We start from the raw sequence: 22253 nt of genomic DNA, 5'->3' as shown, positions 1-22253 counted from the left end.
AAGGGCACCACACACATCCTGTGACTAAAACTATTCTGCTGGAATAATCTTAGTCTCAAGATAACACTTCAAACACTCCATATGTCCACTTTGGTTATTTGTCTTCTTAAAATGCTAATAAGTGTAATACTTTATAATTACTGCATTTCATCTAAAAACAATCATCTAACGTTCTTGATGTTAGTCAAAGCACTGAAGAAATACTTGAATCCTCCCTTTTTAGTGGGATATATAAAACCTCTGAGAGACTCTCATGATTGTCTTCAGTGGGCTCTGGGTGGGGCCTTTAAATAAAAATTAACTCAGTACCTATGAGAAGGAGGCAGAGGAACACATATATACTGTAAATATCTCCAGAATAGGTGTTTCAAGGGCAGAGGCATAACACACTTCTCCATGTTAACCTAAATATGAATTAAAGGGACCAGCAATAGAGGCCCTGGAAGTGAAAGGAAAATCCATTCCATGGACATATTTGGTCCTTGTCCCCTCTGTTGAGACTGCTGCTCAAGTCCCCAAATCCTTTCAGATGGGATGCAAGTGGAGTCAGTCCAGTTCTGGAACTGGACTCCACTTGCATCCCATCTGAGAGGATTTGGTGACTTGAGCAGCAGTCTCAACAGAGGGGCCTGTATAGTTCTGGAACTGGACTGACACAGTCATGCATCACATATATGTGGTTGGACATCCACTGGATAGGAACAATTCTTGGATACTAGTGGTCTGGGTGACAGTTCAACCAGCAAAGTCACATTTAAAGCCTCCATCACCTCTTAATAGACAGCTCCTACTCCCTATATCCTTCCAGATAGATGGCTCCATCTTTAATCAAACAAACTGCAAAAAAGTCCACTTTCCCAGCATAAACTGCAATGAATTGGAATCTTTTTATTCAATTTCACCTGATAAATGGATTTAAAGCTGTAGAATAAGAAAATTTTAGACACTCATAGTAGTGTTTCATACTATTATGAAGCATCAGGAAACAGTCTCTGTTTTTATTTCTGCAAGCAATACCTATCTGTAATGACTAGTAATTGACAACATTCTATAGCTCTGAATTCCAAAAGCATGAACATGAACTTTTGCTATAACGTGATCCATGCAAGATGTTTAGCAGACAATGCTAAGCAGCTTTTGATCTGTAACCTTTTTCAGAGGCTTGTGTGCTCAATAACCACATGCACAATGCACAAACATATTCATCCTTCCCTGCTGCTTACAGTGTGGAATATTATGTCAGATTCTTTTGATAATAAAATTGGCAGGCAGTAGCCAACTACATTTTGGGTGCTTTCAAAACTGACACAACTCTATCATCCATTAGATGGGACTGAAAGACTAGCTGTTCCTTGCCTCCCTTAGCAGTTTGGAGCCTGCAAATTGCAAGGGTGTCCTTATCTCAGAATTTAATGTGCATTCAAAAGGAGAGACATTGAAAATGAATTTCCAAATCTCTGCCGTAAGTCATTCATTCCTGTCTTGAATCAATTAAAACCCCACCCTTACTAAGAGTAAATTGATCAAGGATCAGGAGAAAGGGCCATGGCAGACAGACCAGCAAGTCCTAGTTTGCCTCTTCCAGCAAGCTCTTAAGCCAGCCTTGGGGAATCAAATAGTGTGAGTGACACAAAATGACTTTTTAAAACAAATAAAGCAAATGCTACATTTTAATAATAGTGGAATGGAGAAAAAGGAGGACATACTTATTCATTTGCGCCTTATTAATGGCATAAGGCAAATGCAAATCAAAGACATGGCATAAGGCAATGCGAATCAAATTAAACAGCCCTGGAACCTGGCTTGAAAGTCACCATCTTGGTGACAACTGGCAGGATGTTAAAATTATAGCAGCACCCTCAACTCTCACCATGGTCAACTCCTGTCTCAAATTTATGCGCTCACTTTAGAATCTCATTCAAACCACAGTGGACTGGACGGAACTACAGAAAGTAAATTCACAATAAATATAATTATGTTACCTGAGGGTATAGAATGGAGAGGGAAAAAGGAAAGAAAAATGGCCAAACTGCTGACATTGGTCAAGTAGACCCTGTAAAATTTCCAAGAACACTGAGCTTGAATTGTAAGTTTCATTATGAACTCATTCATAAGTATTTTTTACAAAATTTCTATCTACCCAGCCCCCAAAATAGCTGATTCTTGTGCAGGTGCTTTAGTGAAAAGCAGATAAGCTGTTATTTCCTGCTCCTCAACAAACCCATTTTATTGTATGCAATATAAAGAATTGTTCCGCCAATAAGATGTTTTAATAGTTTCAGCTCAGTTGCTATGGGAAGATGTGGTGATGTGGTGGCTGGAAACAAGCTTTTGCTAAACTTCACTGGGGTCTAGCATCAGTTAACTGGAATTTTCTTAAGCTTAAAAGGTTTGCTGCTCTAAGAACCACCTATAAAAGACAGCCATGATTTCCACAAAAATACAGAAAACGTGTTCATCCGATTGTGGGAGAGAGAGAAAAACGATCTTGGTAGTACAGGATTAGGAACCTATTAGACTTTGACAGGGCTACAACATTACTTCTGTAAAGACTTGCTCCTCACACATGCCAACAGAAAATTATTTGGGGGGGTTTCTGTCTGTATGTTATGCTTGAGCAAAGAGTAAGGCAGAAGACTTCAGGTTCTAGTACCATCTGGCTTTATCCTGAGAAGTCCAACTTTATGTTCCTTGCATCATCTCATACAGCCTCACAAAAGGCAGGCACAGGCAAATAAAATGTAGTGGAAATAAAAGCACTCTCTCAAGACTGCATAGAGTACAGCAGAGGAAACCTATATAAAATTACAGCAACGTAAATAACAATTAATCATTTTACTCACTCTGCTGAAGTCTCGGAAGCAAACAATCCAGCCCTGCTTGTTAAAGAAAAGTATCTTTATTGAAAAGATACTTAGCAGCATTATGATCTGACACAACTTTAAAACTGGGGTAATGAGCAACTCTCTAGATACAGCTGGGAGAAACCTTTAGCCTTGTCCAAAGGTGTTAACAATGCAGTACTAATCTGACACAGCACTAAATGGATAGCAGAAAACAGTGAGTATGCTACATGAAGGAGACTGTTTTTTCTTCTTTTGCTTAGCCTGGTTTTCTTTTAATATACCCTTAGTATAAAAATATTATCAAATCCTTCTATTAAAAGTATCAGGAGCAGAAAACAAATGTATTTTGTAAAACATGCTTTGGGATAAAACAAGCAAAGCTAAATGAGGTAGTAGCTAAATTGCTGACAGAATACTAAAAACTTTAAAGATTTTTCACTTGGTTTATCGTACGATTTCTTTTGCTTTTTATTCAGAGTTAAATATGGACTGATCATTTTTGCCTGTGGATAAAATTGACAAGGCTTGGGTACACTGACATGCAAGTTTTTCATATGTTTCACAAGTAGCCTGTTACTAAGAATTTTAGCCTCTTTCTCTTGCTGTCTTTCTAAACCTATAGATAGATTAACTGGCTCAAAATTATTGTACTATATGTCTATAAATTATGCCATCAACCCTGTTTTCCCTCATTGCACCAGTAAAGAAAAAGTGCTGTCCTGATTTAAAGCTGTAAATTCAGATCAAATGGGAAAGTGTTAAATCCAGAAGTGCCTTTGGTCCATTAACTTCCATGCTGATTTGACACGCTTGGCAGTGCTTGGGCAACAGACTCCGCTATACAACCAATTCCTAAGCAAACAGTGTTTTATGTCATAAACCATCTGGGGTGCCAGTTCTGGGGGCCCCTTATTTAGAAACATCTGATATGATTGGAAATTTTGAAGAGTATGAGTAAAACTTTTCTTCCCTTTGAAATTCTTTTTTACAGAAGTAAAGATGTCATCAGAGAAGTGATGGAAGAAACAAGACTGGCTGAAGCAAGTCTTTTCATTATTTGGCTCAAGAAAGCCACTGAATATACAAGCCTTTAAAACCAAACAAACAAACAAAAAAACCCTATGGCTTTTTCAAGGTACCAACAGAAGCGATACCATTTATAACCTGGACAGTGCTCCCTTTTATATAGAACCTATAGTTGCAAAGCTAAGTGCCAAGCAGATGGCTGAAATCTGTTTTATATAAAAAGTGTGTGTGCCTCTGTCTGTGTATGTTTAAACTGCATTCTTTGTATTCATATTCAGGGATAGGTTTTTGCCATCAAAACACTGGCACTGAAGCAATCATTAGCAGCATTTTAGACAACTGGCAACTAAGGTATTCACTGTTCTCCACAAAATGTTCAGCTAATATCTCCCAGATGTACAATTAAGGCAAAAGATCATCTTCTTAAATTGTTATCAGTATGTCGGATGGCCTTTCAATAGGCTATATATTCAAAAAGCAATTTTATTTATTTTAAAGCAAAGTCTTTACTTGAAGCCTATTGCATATTTCTTTCTTTAACAGCTGTCCCTAAAAATATGTTTCCCTATCAACCTCCATCACAGCATATTGACAGCAAGAGAATTCATTCTCAATGCCAATCTTTATTGTAAGAATCAACAGAAAGCTTTTGTAAATTATTTTAACAACAAAACTTTGCCTTGTTTTATAAATGATTTTTTTTTTAATTTAACATCTCTGGCTTGATACAAAGAAAAGAAGGTAAAAGAAGAGAAAACCAGACTGATTCTGTTGCTCTGGAGGAATCTGTTTTGGTCACTAGAGCAATGGGCCACTTCCAGATCTCAAGGGGGGACTCCTGCCTAACTGTCATTCTTCCTCTATACAACCCTGTGCAAATCACATATTCAGCAGATGTCTTAGTTAATTCATTCATAAAATAAATAGTTTATTATTGGGAACAGCACCAGTTCAGTGGCTAGCACAATGCAGACCTGGTCTATGACTGAAGCTCCCTAGATGCTTCCATCATACAAATAACTGACTCTTAGGTTTGTACAGTGTGAAACAATTGAGCTTCAATCCTAGCTGAAGTGTGTAGGGCCTTCTGGAATATAAGTAAAATAATAATGTTCTTATTATTGAGAAGGCAGTGTAGATGGCACTTTTATAGACTACTTAAATATGGTATATATATATTTCATATTTAGGTAGTCTATGAAAGTGCGCATCTACACTGCCTTCTATACATCTAGAGCACAAGCTTTTGTGAGCTCATGTTCACTTCATCAGATGCTGATAAAGTTAACTTGAATTCTCTTCAGTTCATGAAAGCTTCTGCTATATATAGCTTATGTAGTTATTCTATAAAGGTGCCTTCTGATTGACTTCATACTAGCAAAATTACCTGCCTCACTCTTATCATTATCATCATCATAATAGACAATAGACCCTGAAAGGCTGTTTGTAAGGATCAACTAACTGACATTTGCAAAATATTTTAAGATCTGTAGATGATAGGTTGTACAGAAATGCATCTCAACAGTGGTGAAATACTTGAAGTTAATGGAAGTTTTTCCATTACAGTGTGGCCAGGATTTCATTCTGAATATTTTTCCCTCACTGGTCCCAGTCTCTCAATAAACTCTGTGTGAGTAGACCCTTGCAATCTGATTATATTTTATTAGAAACAGTTCTCTTGCCAGGAGACTCCTTTTTCTTCAAATACGTAATGGATGGTTATATGGACATAGACTATTCTTTGTGGCCACAGGACAAGCAGCAATAGTCTTAAATTGAAGCAAGTTAAATTAGGAAAAACTCTCTCACTATGATGGTGGTTAAAGCACTGAAACAGGTTACTCAGAGAGGTTATGGAATCTCCATCCTTAGATGCTTTTAAGAGAAGGTTAAACAGACACTTGGAATGGGATGGTTTAGTCAAGGATGATCCTGCCCTGAGCAGAATCTAGAGAAGAACTAGGCCTCCTGAGGTATAACCCTACTACTCTAGGATTTTATTGAAAAGTTTCTCAAACAAGAACATTAAACTGCCCTATAACAGTCAGGGGCTATGCAACTCAAATTTACTAAGATTTCTCAAGTTTGGACCCATTCTTCTCAAAAGGGAAGAGAAACAGCTCATGGACTAGACCCAAATCACCCCCCGTTTCTCACTCATCCAGTTCTGTTTCACTGTGTTTCCCCAAAAATACTGCTGTCGGAAATGCAAAATACTGAAACAGAGGTTGTGAAAAATGTCTTCCATGGGAGGGAAAGAGAGGGGAAGAGAAGAACTCTTACCTTTTGGCAAATTTCCATACCATCGTCCACACTCTGGGTCTTTGCCATACATTTTAAAAGCAGCTGTTAAATATTTGGGTCCTGGATGGGTGAGAACCATAGTATGGCTTGTATTCTGTAATGCCATTTGTGCCTTTAAGCTACTTGGTTTGCTCAGAGAAACTACCTATACTGCTATTTTTGGTAAGGTCAGTTCCTCGCATTACTTTCCGTGTAAATAATTTTTCTGGTTTCCCCCCATTGCCTGGTCCCTAGGTTATAAAACATATGACAGCCCTTGCACATATGTCTGGAGAAACTAATTTTTTCCAGGGTGACTCCTTTTACATTGGCTGTTAGTTACACACACATATGGACACAGATATGCACAGTATTTTAATTTACTGCTTAAATACTGTACATTCTACCTAACTTCAGTCCTCAGAACTCGCCTGCAGGTAGGGACTTATTTTAGAAGCACGCTCAAGTAATTGGAGGCATTCAAAGTAGTTTTCTCCCCCAACCAAAATACTGGAAAGACTGTCTAAACCTGGATTTAATGTTCTTAATTATTTTTCAAAGTCCCTGTTTTCCATATTTAAGTAATTCAAGTATATTTCATCTTGTTAGAACAAGATGTTTAGAATGTAACTAGACTGCTAGAAATCTGTAATTTGCAGTTCTTAGGACCTTAAGAAAGAGAGAAATAATCTTGCAGTTAAAGCACAGAATTGGCAGTTAGTTATCTCCGACTTCTGTACTCAGGTATGGCAAGTGCTTTTACCTTTCTGTTCCTCAGTTTTTCCACCTATAGTCTGAAGATAATACTAATACCTAACCTCTGGACCTCATCATATCTTGAACACTTTCAAAATAATTTGAATTCCAGAAATTAAAGATATTACACAACATCTAAGCATTATTATTACTCACAATAGATCAGTTTCCACAGTGTGTGTTTCTAAGAACGTAAAGGCACACTAAAATCTAAATCCCAGTGCAACTAGAGACCAAACCAACAAAATGAATATGCATCTATTATGTTTCCACAAACATGTATTTCACCTGCCAAACACTCAGCAACACACATAAATGTATATTTTTGTAAGTACAAAGGTGACTATGTGTCCTGCATGTAGGTTCTGTCTATGCATCCTTCAACATGATTTGACAGCTAATTCTTCTTTGTAATCTGTTTTATGGACCCCTTGTCCCTTTCTTGATTTTGTGTTCATCTCGCAAAAAACACTGACATAAATTAAAGTTCTAAGCACAAATAATAATCTATGGAGTAGGGACCCACTTTTTATATTTATACACTACCTAGGAAAACAGGGTCCTGATTCACACTGGTACTGAAACACAAACAGTACACAAATAATAAAGAAGTCCAAAACATACTTAGGAGATTCACAAGACATACTCGACAGTAGTGTTTTGTTCATATTTTGTGTGGCATTTTATATGCAACAACCATATTCCAATATGGTTTACAGACCTATGTAATGTTGTTACAGAGTTAGATAACAAAGAACTTCAGAAAAAGGCATAAATTAGAAGGTGAAGGCAAAGTAGAATGCATGCAACTGGAGCCTGATCTCTGTCAAAACAACAGAACTGACTTGAGATTCCCATGGACATACCTGAGAATAGAATGTGGGCAGTCTTCTTTTGCAAAAGATTGCCCAGAAATATGCCGGTACATCTCCAAATCCCGAGAGTGGAAGACAGAATACTAAACTGAAAAGCAGAGTTCCACAATTTAACAGAAGTGGAAAAGGAACCTCTGTGGCTTCCTTTAATGGTTGATGAAGGAAAATGTGCCAAAAGAATATTACATTCTGTTTTATTTCATTTTCTTGAATTTATAATCTTTTTGTTAAATCTTGCATCATATTTTGGTTTCAAGGGTTCACAGCAATATGGAGTGAACATGGACAATGGAAAAAAAATCCAACAAAATGACAAAGCTTTTATAATAGGAGTGCCAAGTTGGGAAGGCTCCCTCCCTAGTTCTGTTCTACAAATAATAATACTGTTGTTCCACGGGACCCTGAACAGCTAATTAACATTTAGGGGAGCAATTGCTCTAAGTGGAAACTTTACAAAAGTTTGGGAAAAAGAATAAAACTTCCCATCTTTTAAAAAAAATTAATTCGGTGATGCTGCCAGGTTGACAATTTGGAACACAAAAGCATTCTCCATACCCATAGAATTTAACCCAGCATGGGCAGTGGTAGTGCAGGCCAACCTGCTCCCTAGGCAGATTTGCCAAATGCTTGAAGCCTTGAACATGTAGACCACTTTTAATGGTGAGAGAGAGCACTGCATGCCCTTTCATAACACGGTCTCTCAGTTGAGACAGCAGATGCCCCAAATCTTACTGACTACACTGTGGAATCAGTTAAAAAAATTAACACTGTGTAGTTAAGTTTTGATACATTTTACTGTATCACACCCTGTCAGCACACCTTTTTGGATACTCTATAAATAGAACACAATGTAATCCAATGCAGCCCAATCATATGGGATAACACAGAAGAAAATGTGTGCTTCCATACATGCACAACCTAATTTCAATTCTTATTTTTATACTTTCACCCTGGTTACTTTTTAAAATATGTTTTTCTCCCAAAGTCCTTCAAACAGTTAAACAGGAAAGCTCGCATAAAGTGTTGGCTTATAGCTAGCAACTTTTTCTATGCTGTTACTCTAACACTTCATATTGTGCTGGCACTTGCAAGTAGCCCTAATTTGCTATTAGCCAGATTATTTTTGTACATGTGGAATGAGAAGTCTTATGAAGTGAATGAACTATGAGGCAGTGGTTTATTCCTGTGTTCTCAGCTCCAAGAAAGTGGCATAGTCATTCACTCACCACCAACGAGACCGTGAGGCTGACAAGTTTTACAGGTTCTGCTTTTGATGCCCTAATTCACTTTCCCCAGAACTACAAATGTTCAGAAATTATATCTCCTATAGCCAATGTTCTTAACTACAAAAATTAAATTCACACCCCCCCACACAAAAACTTCATCACTAAAAGAACCCTTGATTATTCACACAAGGAAAACAAATTTTTATTTGCTATGCTTTTTTTTTTTTTTTTTTGCTCCAAAGTAACAGATCACTGGCAAGGTATAAAAAAAATGGAACAAATATTTAGTAACAGACAACAATACAACCAAACAACAAAATTAGCACTAGTGTACTTTTTTCCTATCTTTAGAAAAAACAGCATCCCTTTACCACACAAACACCCATATCCCAGAAAAAACAATCAATAAAGTGTATATGAACTTTCAGAAAACACAAAAGCAGAAGTACATTACAAACCAAAAATAACTTTCAGCATGCAATACTAGTACAGTTTTGCATTTGGACTTTAAAAAAATAATACCATAAAGGGAATCTGGGATTCTGAAGATCATATTTTATTTTTAGAATTAATACAATTCAAATTTAGCACACATATCCTTTTATATACAAGCTGACTTACAAACATTACTTAATTAATCCTCACAACATGCTTCTAAGGCAGTCAACTCTAATGCTGATTTCAAACTTCTAAATTGAGCCACGGCTTTTCTTTTACTCATTGTAATGCTGTCATGTTTTACAAGTATAAAATTATAACACCATTTTGTAAAGAATTAATTGTTCTCAAGTAAGGTGACAAAATGCATTTGGCAAAAATGTCACATACATCAAAAATAAGCAAAGAAAAGGAAAATGTCGACCAATGTCTCGACAGAAGAGGAGAGGAGAGGAGAGAAAAGGAGAGGGGTGGACAGGAGAGGAGAGAGAAGAGGGGGGAAAGGAGAAAGAAGCTGGGAAACTATTTAAAAAATAGATAAAAATTTAATGTTTCTAATAGTCAAAATTCAGCTCAGGTCTTTTTTTTAAATCCCCAATAAAGATATTTTGTTTATATTAATTACCACTGTGCATACCACAATTCCATTTGCTCCTTATATTATTATAAAATAACGTAGTCTCTGCAAGCAGCTCTCACCAAAAGTCGTCAAAATCTTTTCTAAATGTGATCTCTCACTACAACTAGTATAATGTAGAACTTCACACTGCCATGAGAACATGTGGGCTCAGGAGCAACTTCTAGAGACTCCTGCAGTGATTCCAGCCTTTGCCAGCCTGAGAAGAAAAGGTGACACAGTCTCTCAAGTGGAGGGTGCAGTACGTATTGCTCTCAAGTGCCCCTCTAGCGGTTGGCTGGAAGTAGGCATTGTACATTCACCAGAGGATACAAGAGATGTAATAAACTTATTCTAGGACAGGCTGCTCTGTAGAGTGAAAGGAAGATAAAATTTGCAGAAATATGCAGCTGACAAATGAAACTCCTCCCTGAAAGCGAGAGTTAAAGCCCTATATAGTCTTTCATTTCAAAAGGGAATTTGATGGGTGCAGTTATGAAATGGAAAAAAAAATCTTCATGTTATAAAATGTCAGGTATGAAATTCAAGATACCTCTCAGCAGCTAATCATCAAAACTAGAATGTTAAAGTAACAACTACATCTATTCCCAAAAGATGTGGGTAGAAACAAAAGTTTTGCTGTTTTAATTAATATAATTATATGCCTGGGTTCATCTAATTTGTAATACATTTTATTTTACTTGCTTTTTTAAAGAAATACAGTAGAGGTCATACCATTGTACCATATGTACCATTAACATACCAGTTAAAAGAGACTTTAAGAATATATATTTTTTAATTCTTTGCTTTTAAAGATACTGTTTGTTAAACAAAATGTTTAACATTGGCAGAAAACTACTTGTGCTATTGATTAATTGCTGCAAACACTCTTTTCATTTGACCACAGTATGAGGCATTCACAGGCACCATCTAGTTGTAATGTCTCCTTTCCCCTTCCACTTATTGGTTAATTATGTTTATATCGTGATGGAGTAACAAATAAGTAAAAATAAGAACGCCACAAGAATGTCAATCTCACTTGTGCAAATGAACCATGAAAGTGAAGGTATTTGACAGCGTACATGTACGTGTCCTACCCCACAATGTAACCAGATTGCCTAAAAAAGTATTGAGAGAAAAGCAGGCAAAGAAATTAAGACTTCACCTTTGAAAGATACTCTTTTTCTTAAATACATTTTGGATTGTATATTGTATACAGATATAGATATTATCATATCTAATAAAAATTTATGTTTTTCCTACCAAACAGCACAGTGGCCAAGTAAAATGACAGGTTATTATATGTCTTTCATATGATATAGCTCTGGCTGCTAGTTAAAGGCTCCCTAAGAAGTAGTAAATATTTCATAAACTTATGATATTTAAGGTCTCTGGACACAGAGAGAAAGAAAAACAATTCCTCTCATATTTAAAGGTACCAATCAAATGCTCAATGCACATAAACACTGTAAAATACTTGGTGCCTGTGAATGCGTGCCTGTGAGCATGAGCATGAGTGTGTTAATTAACTCTTTTAGTGTAGACAAGGAGCAAACCATCCAGAGCAAACCATCCAGAAACCAACAGTAAGAATTGTCTGGTGTGATGTGTCGCTTATGAATTCTCTCGTTTGTAGTGCTGCACTCCAAACCTAGCTCATGATTCCAGCAACTGGTAAATTATTGAGATGTTCATTAAAATCTATAATCTGTAACAGTCAGCTTCTTCCCTCTAAAGCATAAACACAACAAATGAAATCAGCAAAGACCATTAAAGAAAGCTCTGGAAATGTATTATTCTTTCAGTCATGTCAGAGAGAAATACAAGGGTGCCAAATTTTGCTGGGGCAAAATATTACTAGCTGAAACTTTCCACTGGGATTGTGCTAAATTTTTCATCCACCCCCAAGAGCATTAGATCAAAATATGTAAGCAGGAAAATCATTTTTGGAAAACAAGGCAGTGAAATGTAAATGACATCCAACTCAAGCTCAAAATTGCTCTTCCCCCCCCTCCCCCCCAACACCCTTTCTACAGGTAGATTTTAAGAGAACAGGACATCATTCTTTGTAAGCCCATTGATAAAAATGTGTTATTTTTTTCACATAAAATGTCAGCAAAGCCAGCATAAGTGAAATCTTTCATGGTAACTTTAGCTAAATAAAGCACTTTGAAATACGCAAAGTTTCCTTTTAGGAAAATGATTTCTCCATTTGACAGTGTTGGTACAACCCCAAAATAAATTCAGTGGGAGTCTGAAATGACTTGTGCAGCACAGCAAATAAGTAGTTTTTTTCCTCTCCCAGCAGAGACTTACTTTACACCGCTGAGAATTTCCTTTCTATAAAATGTCTAGCTGCTCTTGTCATTTCTAAAGAGTGCGCAGAATGAGTGATTTTAAATGTTAAACTTCTTTCACACACCCCCACCCCAATCGCTCCACCTTTTGTCTTTTCTAGCTCTTTCCTTTTTCTTAGGAAACATTAACCCTTCCTCCTTCAACAAACACACACCACATACTTCTTTACCTTAGAACTACAAGTAAAAAAAGATGTCACTCTGTCCTGATGCTTAGTTTATCCACTCTCAGAGTCTACAGAGAAATGTAAATATGCAGTAATTAATTTAGGTTTAAGAACATCCCATACACTAGGGACATTGTTAAGCAGTCACTTTATCTATTTTTCATTTACTAGATTTTATTAAGACAGTAAAACTTTATGTTGGGTATTTTTGAGCTCTTAATCATTCTGTAAAATTCAGCGCTGTTAGCAATAGTTCTGGCTACACTAGTGTTTTTCTAGGAAGTACAACTTTCTTTCTATTGTGGGTTTATGTTTTGTATTTAATTAAATATATTTAATCATTCCTGATTTTTCCTTCCTTTCCTTAAAAATTTGGGATTATTCTATCTGAACATCACAAAGTACACCCCAGCTACCGTTTATTCCCTAATAAACAGAGACTAAACCGATTCCAGTTATAATTTCTCCAGTTATAGTTTCAGGGTCCCTATCTTCAGTTTGTATTTTCTCATGATCCTTTAATCCATTCAATTCACAAACAGGAATAAAGAGGTACAAGTAACTTTTCAGTAGAGACCAAAAAACCTCACACTTGTGGAACTATTAATAAATCATATGGGATAATTCACAAAACCTAATTCAAGTTACTACTGCTGCTGAATGAATTAATGATTGTTTATTCATCTGACACTGTGGACCATTTTCATTCCAAATGTGTAGCGCAACTGTCCATGATAATGAACACAGACAAACATGAGAAGTTTCCTTCATTCAAACTCATTGAATCTTTAGAAAGTTGGGGTGACCCAAAGTTTCTAAATTGCTCACAGTGATTGGGGTACTATGGTACATGAACATTTCTGCTTATGGAGAGGGTGACAGGGAAAGAAGAATAACTCTTCTGCAGGACCTACACACACCGTGAGACCTTCACGGCAGACACTTCTACACGCTAATTTTTTACCTCTTTGTAATTCGCTAGCCAGTTTTAAAAGGGCTGGTGCATATTAATAACAAAACTGAAACTGATAACATGGATGTGACAGGTGAGACCTCGATGACTAGAGAAAACACACTCAAAGAACTGTGCTTGATGAGAATGTAACAGTGCAAGAACAACCTCTTCTGTGTGATGCATTTATAACTTAGATATGCAAGTTAACAGTATGTGTCCTTATGCCGGTCTTAATTAATATACTTATACAATATAGACAGTACCTGTTCTGTGCATGTGTGTGCGCGCGTGCGTGTGTAACTATAGCCAAACACATGCACACAATGTAAACAAATGGTAATAATTAACAGAGATATTGGTTTATATTACCAATTGCAACTGCACAGGAAAAATGGTAGAAAAAAATCATGTGTTGCAAGGTCTATATTTTATTGCTTCCTATCCTTATCCTTTGATATCTGCATAGCACAAAGAATAACAGCTTATTGATTATTTAACTAGAACATTTACAACAGCAGATCTCTGAGCTCTGAAAATGAAATGTCTGCTTGGAAAAAAAAAATAGGCAGTTTTATTACCATGGAAAAAGTTTGGTTCAATATTAAAAAAGAATTCTTTAAAAAACACTTCAGGAAAAAAAAACTCTATCAACACAGAAATAAAAGGAATGCATTTGTATAACATACTTTATACTTATTCCATTAATTTCAAAGTGCAAAAACATTCTAATAGTTTGCTTACAAATCTCTATGTATAATCTTAGTAAAGTAAAAGAAAAGTATTTAATCACTGACTGTATTGTCAGTTATTTTTGTATTAGCTTTGGGTTCATCACCACTAACAGTAACAGTTACTCCAGGTACTGTTGTTGATAACTTAATACAGTACATGAGCAATAACAATCTTTACTCTTCTATTGTAATAATAAGAAACAAAAGAAAAATGCCAAGTATTTTAAGTAGAGTTGGAAAATTAATTGAATTAAATGAAACCTTTGGAGCAGTTTAGCAATGCCAGTGCCGCTTTCTGGTAACAAAGTGTTTTAGCCATAAAAGACAGCAGAAAGTGTTAAAATAGTTCTTGCTTTTCTGAATTTCCTCCCTAATTTTATTTTTCTCCTTTCTTTTGATCCCAGAATTTTTTCTTGTCCTTTCACTGAATGTGTGTTTCTCTGCCCACTTAAAATGTTTTCATCTTGCTTTCTTTTCTCTGCCTTTACTATCAAATTCAGTAGTTTTGAGAGATGAACAGCTTGACTTAGCATATTTTTAACCAGCTGGTCTAGCACCTAGCTTCCATTGCATAGTCAGATACAACCAAATGTTTATACAGAAGGTAGCTTTCATGAAAATGAAAAAAAAGCCTAAGTAACATATATCTTGGCATTCTTTTATTTACCACTTAGAAATGAAAAGTTTGAATTCTTTATTATAGCGTAAAACATGAGGCTATTTATAATATTTAAAAATTAAGCTGCTGGAGGGAATTGGTGCTGAAACTTCAATGGATATGTGTATAAATGTATGATAGAAAGCTTCCAAACATATTTTAGAAAAGCCAGATTGATGTGAAATAAGCACTGAGCTGTAGGAGGTTAAAAACCATTGCCAGTGATAGCAAAAACTTCATTGCAAACATACATGCCCCCCTCCTTAACAAGAGGAAAATAAATAAGTCATAAATCAAAATTCAGCTTTTGACATGCAGTGAGAAAGGAGCTGGCTAAAACTTCAAATCAGGAGTTGCACTTTTTGGGCAACTTAAAGGATCTTCTCTTGACAGAGTGCTGTGATGTTAACTTGACTAAAAATAATCACTTGCGTTAGATCAACAAAAGGTCATGTGCTTTACAGACTGCCTCCCAAAGTTTTACTGAAGGATCAAACTGGAAGTTAAACCCACCGTTTCACCCACCGCTAGACATCTAATGTCACCCTAGAAATCACTCTAAGACAGAGAGATGCTAAACTTGAAGGCATTCTGCATCAAATACTGCCTCCCATATTTTAGTAGACTGATTCAGATAAGAGAAGAGAGATTGCGTGTGTGTGTGTGTGTGTATGTGAGAGAGAGACAGAGACAGAGACAGAGAGATCATGATAGTGTTCATTAAGATCCGCACTAGGGAGCTAAACAAAGCTAAACAACACCAGAAAAGCATCACTGGTGAAGCAGATTTAAAGGACTTTCCAGATTCCTGTAATCCAGTTCAGGCAGAAACAACAGCAACAAAATGATCCAGCTCAGTGACATGTAATCTGAATAGCAAAGGTAAAGCTTCTCCATCGGGCAGTCTTTTGGGGGAGCATCTCCCCACTGCTCCAGAGCCAGCTGCAAAAGGGAGAGTTGTGTGTATATACTATATGTGTCCTATGTAAAATCTCTCTCTCTCTAGATGTGCCTATGCACACACACATGCACACGCACACACTCGGGGACAGACACATGCATATTTAAATAAATAATAGCGACAGAAACTCGACTCACCTTTCAAACTCCTGAGGTAAATCAGGGTCAGTTAGCATGCTGGAAAAGCACAATTTCCCTTTGTCACAGCAGCCACCTATGATCGCCTCCAACTGAACCTGTCAAGTGAGTCCAAACCTTCTAAACCGATTGATTTTCTCTCTCTCTCTTTCTCTCTCTGAGCTAGGACTCCTTGACCAGTCTCTTAAAGGGGTAGCACACTTAGCAGTAGACACTGTTTATAAAGCTCCCCCCCACCGCGGAGCAGCCTGCTGCGGCTGCAAAGCACTAGACAACCTCAGGGTGCCTGTCCTTTCCTTTTAATTCTGTCCTCCAGCCACCACAAAATGTGAAAAGTCAACTCATTTCATGTTTGAAAAACAAAACCAAACCCACCGCACAAGCAGAAAACCCCCAAACAACCCACCTAAACCTGTAAACCAGGAGCAAAGCCCCTCTGAACTGAGCAAGATCAGTGAAGAAAGAAGATAGAACAAGAGCAGCCTGATTAAACTGAAGCGCTTATCAACTCTCTCCGAGTTGGAAACAGGGAAGAAAAGATCAGACACACAAAAATGTTAGCAAAGGCATTTATGCTCAAAGATTTTTTGTGTCACCCCCCCCCCCCCGACTCTCTCTCTCTCTCTCCCTTTCTCTCCCATTGCAAAAAAAAACCAACAAGAACACACAACCCCCCCCAAAAACAAACAAACAAACACACACACACACACACACACACACACACACACACACACACACACACAAAACCCAAGCCACAACAATCAGGCATTGTTCTGAGGGAAGAAAAGCAACTTTGACAGATTGAAATATAGCAGAGGCCCCTTCAAGGAAACCTGTAAACAACTTGTCACTCACTCTGCCGGTCTCACTGTTAGCTCTTGCTTTCCACAAAGTGCTGCAAACCGTCCTGGCAACAAAACCAAAGTTTCCTCAGCTCCAAACTCCATCAAACAGCCCTGCTGTGTGGAGGGGAAAAGGTATCCACATGCCAAAACAGCGCGCACACACACAAACGCACACACACCACCACAACAAAAAGTCTGTCCTCTAGGGGTTGTTTTAATCCTCCCCCCCACCCCACTCCCCTTCTCTGAGCGAGTTAAAGGACTCCCTTAGCTGTGGATCTCTTTAATTTCCTTTGCCCAGACAGCCACAGATAACAAGGTGGACAAACTATGGTTTTAGAGAATCTAAGCTGGCTGGTAGAACACAGCCTCCATAGCAGTTCCAATTATCTAGATAAAAATCTGGCAGACGAGGAAGGTAATCAGGTAATGGACCTTTGACATGAAATGACAGAGGCGCACGCACACACACACTTACACATACACACATGCAGAGACAGGGACTGGCCAGTGCAATGCAGCATCTGGTCAAATAGTAAAGCATACGCACACATTCACACACATAGAAGACAGTGTGAATTCTCCACATCATACAAACGCAGAGACAGAGAGGGAGAGAGAGAGACCAGCTATCCACTCCTACTGGGAGGGTTCATTCTGCACAAAGGCTACATTACAGAGCCCGCCCCAATAAGGGAAAGGGGGGGGGGGAAGCCTTCTATTGTCGAGAGGGCAGGTCAGTTGATTAGATTTTTCAGTAGAGAATTCCACGAGGAAATTCCCTTCAAAGCCGAAGTGATTAACTAGGGGCTATTCTGGAAATGGAGCAGACAATGGCTCGATAGACTGCACGGCCAATGTCCAGGCTGGCACTGAACTCACTTTAAAAAAAAATAAAAAGTCAGTCTCCTTGTTCTTACATACTCAGACGCACACACAGACATGCACACCTCTATTCCATTTTCTATTCCTTCCAGCTTTTCCTCTTAGTTCCCTATTACTTTTCTTTTTCTCCCAGCCCCTGTTCTTTTTCCTCTTCCCCCCCCCCCCTTTTTTTCTTGCAGCTGGACAACATTAAGGGCCTTTAAAAACCACAAGGTTTTGACCCCAATGCAGTTTGATGAGGTCCATTGCCCTCACCCACCCGCCTCTGGCGACATGCAGAGAGCAAGTTTACTTTTTTAGATGTACACAAATGTGTTCACGCATGCTATACAACGTTCAACATTTTCATGCAGATTGTTTTTTAGGCAATCAGAAAAGGAAACAAAATTATAACTGAAATCTAGAAACTATACCCTTTTTTAGAAACTTACTCATATACACTTTAAAAGTCCAAAGTAAAACTGTATATACACATGCACAGAATTTCAGAGCATACAGCGCGGCATAGAATTATGGTTTTATCAGCAAGATGATGAGATGGCTGTGTTAGTCACAAGTAGCCAAACTATTTTTTGAGTTACACACATCATTCTGAATGAGCATTACTCCATTAATTGGGTGGTGGGGGGCAGGGCACACTGTCACTAACTTTGCCAATGCACCTTCGTTATAGTATAGAGGAGCATTTCAACTAAGATTATCTCCTATATGCCTCATATGGTAGGATTCAGAGTAGAGTCGCAGAGAATCTGACAGATCCTGGCATGAAGTAAATCTAAAAGTTCCTCACTATGGGGCAGGGTAAACTGGTTTCCTTCAGTAGCCCCTGGCAGATGATATTTTCCACAGTAGTTCCTTCACAAGAAACTGACAAATCTAGTTAATATGTACAAGGATTTTTGGTGTTTGCTTGTTTGTTATTAATAGCTTATCCTTTTCAGATAACAATGAAACAAGCATTAAAGGAGGGGCAGCAGCAAATGAAAAAAAATAACCCCAAACACTTGCCTTTCATCTGAAGATCTCAAACCACTTTAAGTCTCACATTACTCCTCTGCAGTAAATACATGTAATTACCCTGCTTCCGAAACCCTTACTTGTATTGAATAGTACCCTACTCCACAGGGAACCCCGTTGAAATCAGCTGGTCTCTGCGTGGAGTCAGGAGCTACTTTGAGGAGGGGTATCTGAGTTGGCCCTTAAGAAAAACAAGGTAAAGAAAGTCAGATGGCCTCTGGTACTTTATAGACTAACTTGTTCAGAGAGGCATGAGCTTGCATAGGCTATAATCTACTTTGTCAGATGCACCTTGCTGATGAAGTAGGCTACATGAAAGTTTATGCCTCTCTGAACAAGATGGTCTATAAGGTGCCATATTGTCCTGCCTTTTGCCTAACTTCAGATGAACACAGGTTACTACCATCCTCTAGGTTAAAGAAAGCTTAAGTAATTCACCCAAGCTCACATGGTCAATGGTAGTATCTCATAACCTGAGGAATCATGACTCCTAAACTCCTGTTTTCCCTAATAACAATTAGAGAAGTGTGCTTCCTCTAAAAGAAACTGCTTCCAAGCCAACTGTTTTATTTACAAAACCCACATTTTTCCTCTTACCCACCTATACATTTCAAGACTTACCACTTTTAAATCTATTGCTTTATTAAAATTGTTAAAAGGTTGTTCTACACCAAAAATAAAAAGACCAAATTTGAGCAGTCTCTTTTTATACGGTCCTTGACTTCCTCTTTGGCCCTACTTGGTTCCTTCCCTGAGTCTTCCCACATAGTGTCTTCCCTCCCTCTGGCACCATGTGGCACTGGGAACATTCTACAGAGGCGTTAACAGGTAAGAGCTGATACAGAAGCAGCCAAACAGGGATTGCTGCAATGGAAGAAGTGTGCGGGTAAAGGAGGCCAAGCCATTTTCTCCACACATTCTTCTCAGCACCTCTCCCAGGACCTACAATAATAACAGTCAACTCTGAGGATGATAAGACCTATGTGTTATCTTCCCACCTCCTGCTATGTAACTAGAGTGAAAAATTACACAGAGGAGCCAATCAGAAACTTCAGCCAGTAGGAGTGGCTACAGAAGCAGCCATAGAGAGACCTCATGCTATTTAGGGAATGCTCTATAATTTTGACCAGATTTGGTTGCTCCAGCTACCTCTCTTCCTGTTCCTTATCTCCTCAGCTCCTTCCACACCTGCTCATGCTGTGTTGACCTGAACAGCCGAAGAGCCAGAGGAGGAAAAAGTGAGTTGGTATCCGAAGCTTGAGAAAGGCCTGGTCATTGGGAGAATCGGAAAAGAGAAAGTAAATGAAGCTGGAGACCATTTATTTGAATGCCTCTGACTTACCAGGTACATGTTACCTAGTCTTTACCTCCCTTTGTAGCTTCCCTTCTAGTTTCCCCTTTACTAGGAATACATTTCTCCACTCTGCTGAACTTCTTCCCCATGGCCTCATTCAGCTTCTGCTCTGTATTACTTTAATTTCCCTTGGTCCATTGAGCTCCCCCTTCTGGCTCAGTGAAACGAAAAGGAGCTGGGTCCAAAAAGAGCATAAACAAGACTACTGCTATTTTCTCATCCCTCCACCTGTCAAACCAGGTTAAGCACCATATGCCAAACTGCAACCACAAGAGGGAGAGAAAAAATTCTAAATAATTAATTTGTGAAACCTCTGAAAATTAACTGAAACACCTTTCCTACAAATCATACTGTCACAGTTTTAAGCCTTCATATCTCAGAAGCCACTAGGAGATGCAGAAGATGAAACAAGGACTACATATGTCAATGGAAAGTGGGAGAATGGATAATAAGGACAGATGAACAATGATTGAGAAATAAGAAATTGTACATCAAGTGCAAAATCCCTTTCCCAGTTTAGTTAAGAAAATACATGTATCATATGTAGTACTAGGTGATTCCTCCCCCATCATGAACAGTAAATTCACCAAAAAAGAGGTGTCCTTCCAAACAATTTATAAATCCAGGCAAATAAACCTGCACACTTTGTCCGACAAACTGTAAGTTAGAACCATCAGCTATGAAGTGGCAGATCTAAGTTGAGTCCCAAATCTATCCAAGGGGAATGAACACACATGTCCTGCCTCCCAAAAAGATACCTTAATGATCATTACTTAATCACTTTGTATCAATAAATAAAGGGAACCCAGGTGTGCCATCTCCCAGGTGAGAGTCTTAGTTGTTATAACTTTATCCCTGTCTCTGGTTTTTAAAGAATTTTGTAAAAAGTGAAATGGTCCCAAGAGGAGGGGTACTCTAGGCAAAGATTTCAAACAAGGTTTCCCACCTATTTCATAAGTGTGCTAACCCCTAGACCAGTGTTTCTCAACCTGTGGGTCACAACCCAAAAGTGCATTGCAAGAATATACAAAAGGGACCCAAGCAAACTTTAAAAATGTTCTCCTTTAAAGGAGGAAAATGTGGGAAACCATAGGTTTTCCCTTGCAGGCTGGCAGAGTTCCAGCCTGCAAGGGGCTGCTTGGGGCTGAGGAGGGATCAGGAGGAGGGCAATTAGGTAGGAAGCACCATGTGCATGTGCACATGGACACATGCATGTGGCAGCCAGGCAACATGACAGCAGCTCCCGCAGATCCCTGCAGGTAAGTCTATGGGGTGGGGGGTATAGGTGACATGTTGGGAAGGCACGAGGGGGTACATGAAGCTCCAAATTTGTGCACCCACAGTGGGCATGGGGCTGCAGCCTGGCTGGAGTGGCATTGGCAGGAGCCACCTCTGTGGCCCAGTGTGCAGGACCCAGCATGGCAGGGCAGAGCAGGTCAGCAACAGTCATTGCTGCTGTGCACCGGGACCCCCCACCCTCCCACCCCGTACCAGCTGTGCTGCCAGTAGTATGAGGAGTAGCAGACAGGGAGGCGGCTGTGCTGCCCTCACCTCCTCCTACTGTCAGCTACTCATAAGCCAGGCTACAGCTCTACCTTGCCACCATGGCCCAATCACCACTGCCACTTTCTCCAGGCTATGGCTCTACCCCAGAGGGGAGGTGGGGTGGAGGGCAGCACAGGCAGCCTGAGGAGAGTGGTGGCGGTGGCTGGGCTATAGGAGCAGGGTAGAGCCACAGCCTGAAACACAGACAGCTGGTGGAGGGAGGAAGTGAGAGCAGTCCCTCCCCTGCCATGCTTTACTTCCTCCCCCAGCACAGCTGACATGAGAGTTGGTTCCACTGGTAGCAGCAGCAGCAACAAATCTTGTAACCCGTTCTGCCCTCCTGCACTGGGTCCTGCCTGCTACAGCCCCATGCCCTTTATGGGTTCATAAAACTGGGCAGTAGGTATCCCCCATCTCACACACACACACACACACACACACACACATCCTGCCCCACATACTGTGTGGGGGGGCTTGGGCTTGGGCCTGGGGGTAGGGGATCATGAGTGGGCACCCGCAGGGCTGGGGAGTTGGGGGCTGTGGATGGGGAGAGAGGGGCACAAGCAGGGCCAGGG

The 22253-nt window shown here is 39.0% G+C and overlaps 1 protein-coding gene across 19 annotated transcripts in view; it reads right to left on the bottom strand.

Annotated features, from left to right (window-relative positions):
* Positions 1 to 22253, bottom strand: part of SOX5 (SRY-box transcription factor 5) — a 947053-nt gene that overhangs the window by 388386 nt on the left and 536414 nt on the right. Inside the window, exon 1 of one of the 19 annotated variants that reach the window (XM_019489491.2) lies at positions 16888 to 17456. The exons of 16 other annotated variants lie outside the window; for them this stretch is intronic. In XM_019489491.2, coding sequence (XP_019345036.1) covers positions 16888 to 16979 — 92 coding nt within the window. In that variant the 5' untranslated portion in view covers positions 16980 to 17456. Of the gene's footprint in view, positions 1 to 10149; positions 11997 to 16032; positions 16613 to 16887; positions 17457 to 22253 lie in introns of those variants that run through there. 2 more of the 19 variants (XM_059726582.1, XM_059726583.1) reach the window with 2 other exon arrangements.

This window comes from Alligator mississippiensis, chromosome 4 (assembly GCF_030867095.1).
Source record: "Alligator mississippiensis isolate rAllMis1 chromosome 4, rAllMis1, whole genome shotgun sequence".
Classification (NCBI taxonomy): Eukaryota; Metazoa; Chordata; order Crocodylia; family Alligatoridae; genus Alligator; species Alligator mississippiensis.
This window is presented reverse-complemented; position numbering and strand designations above follow the sequence as displayed.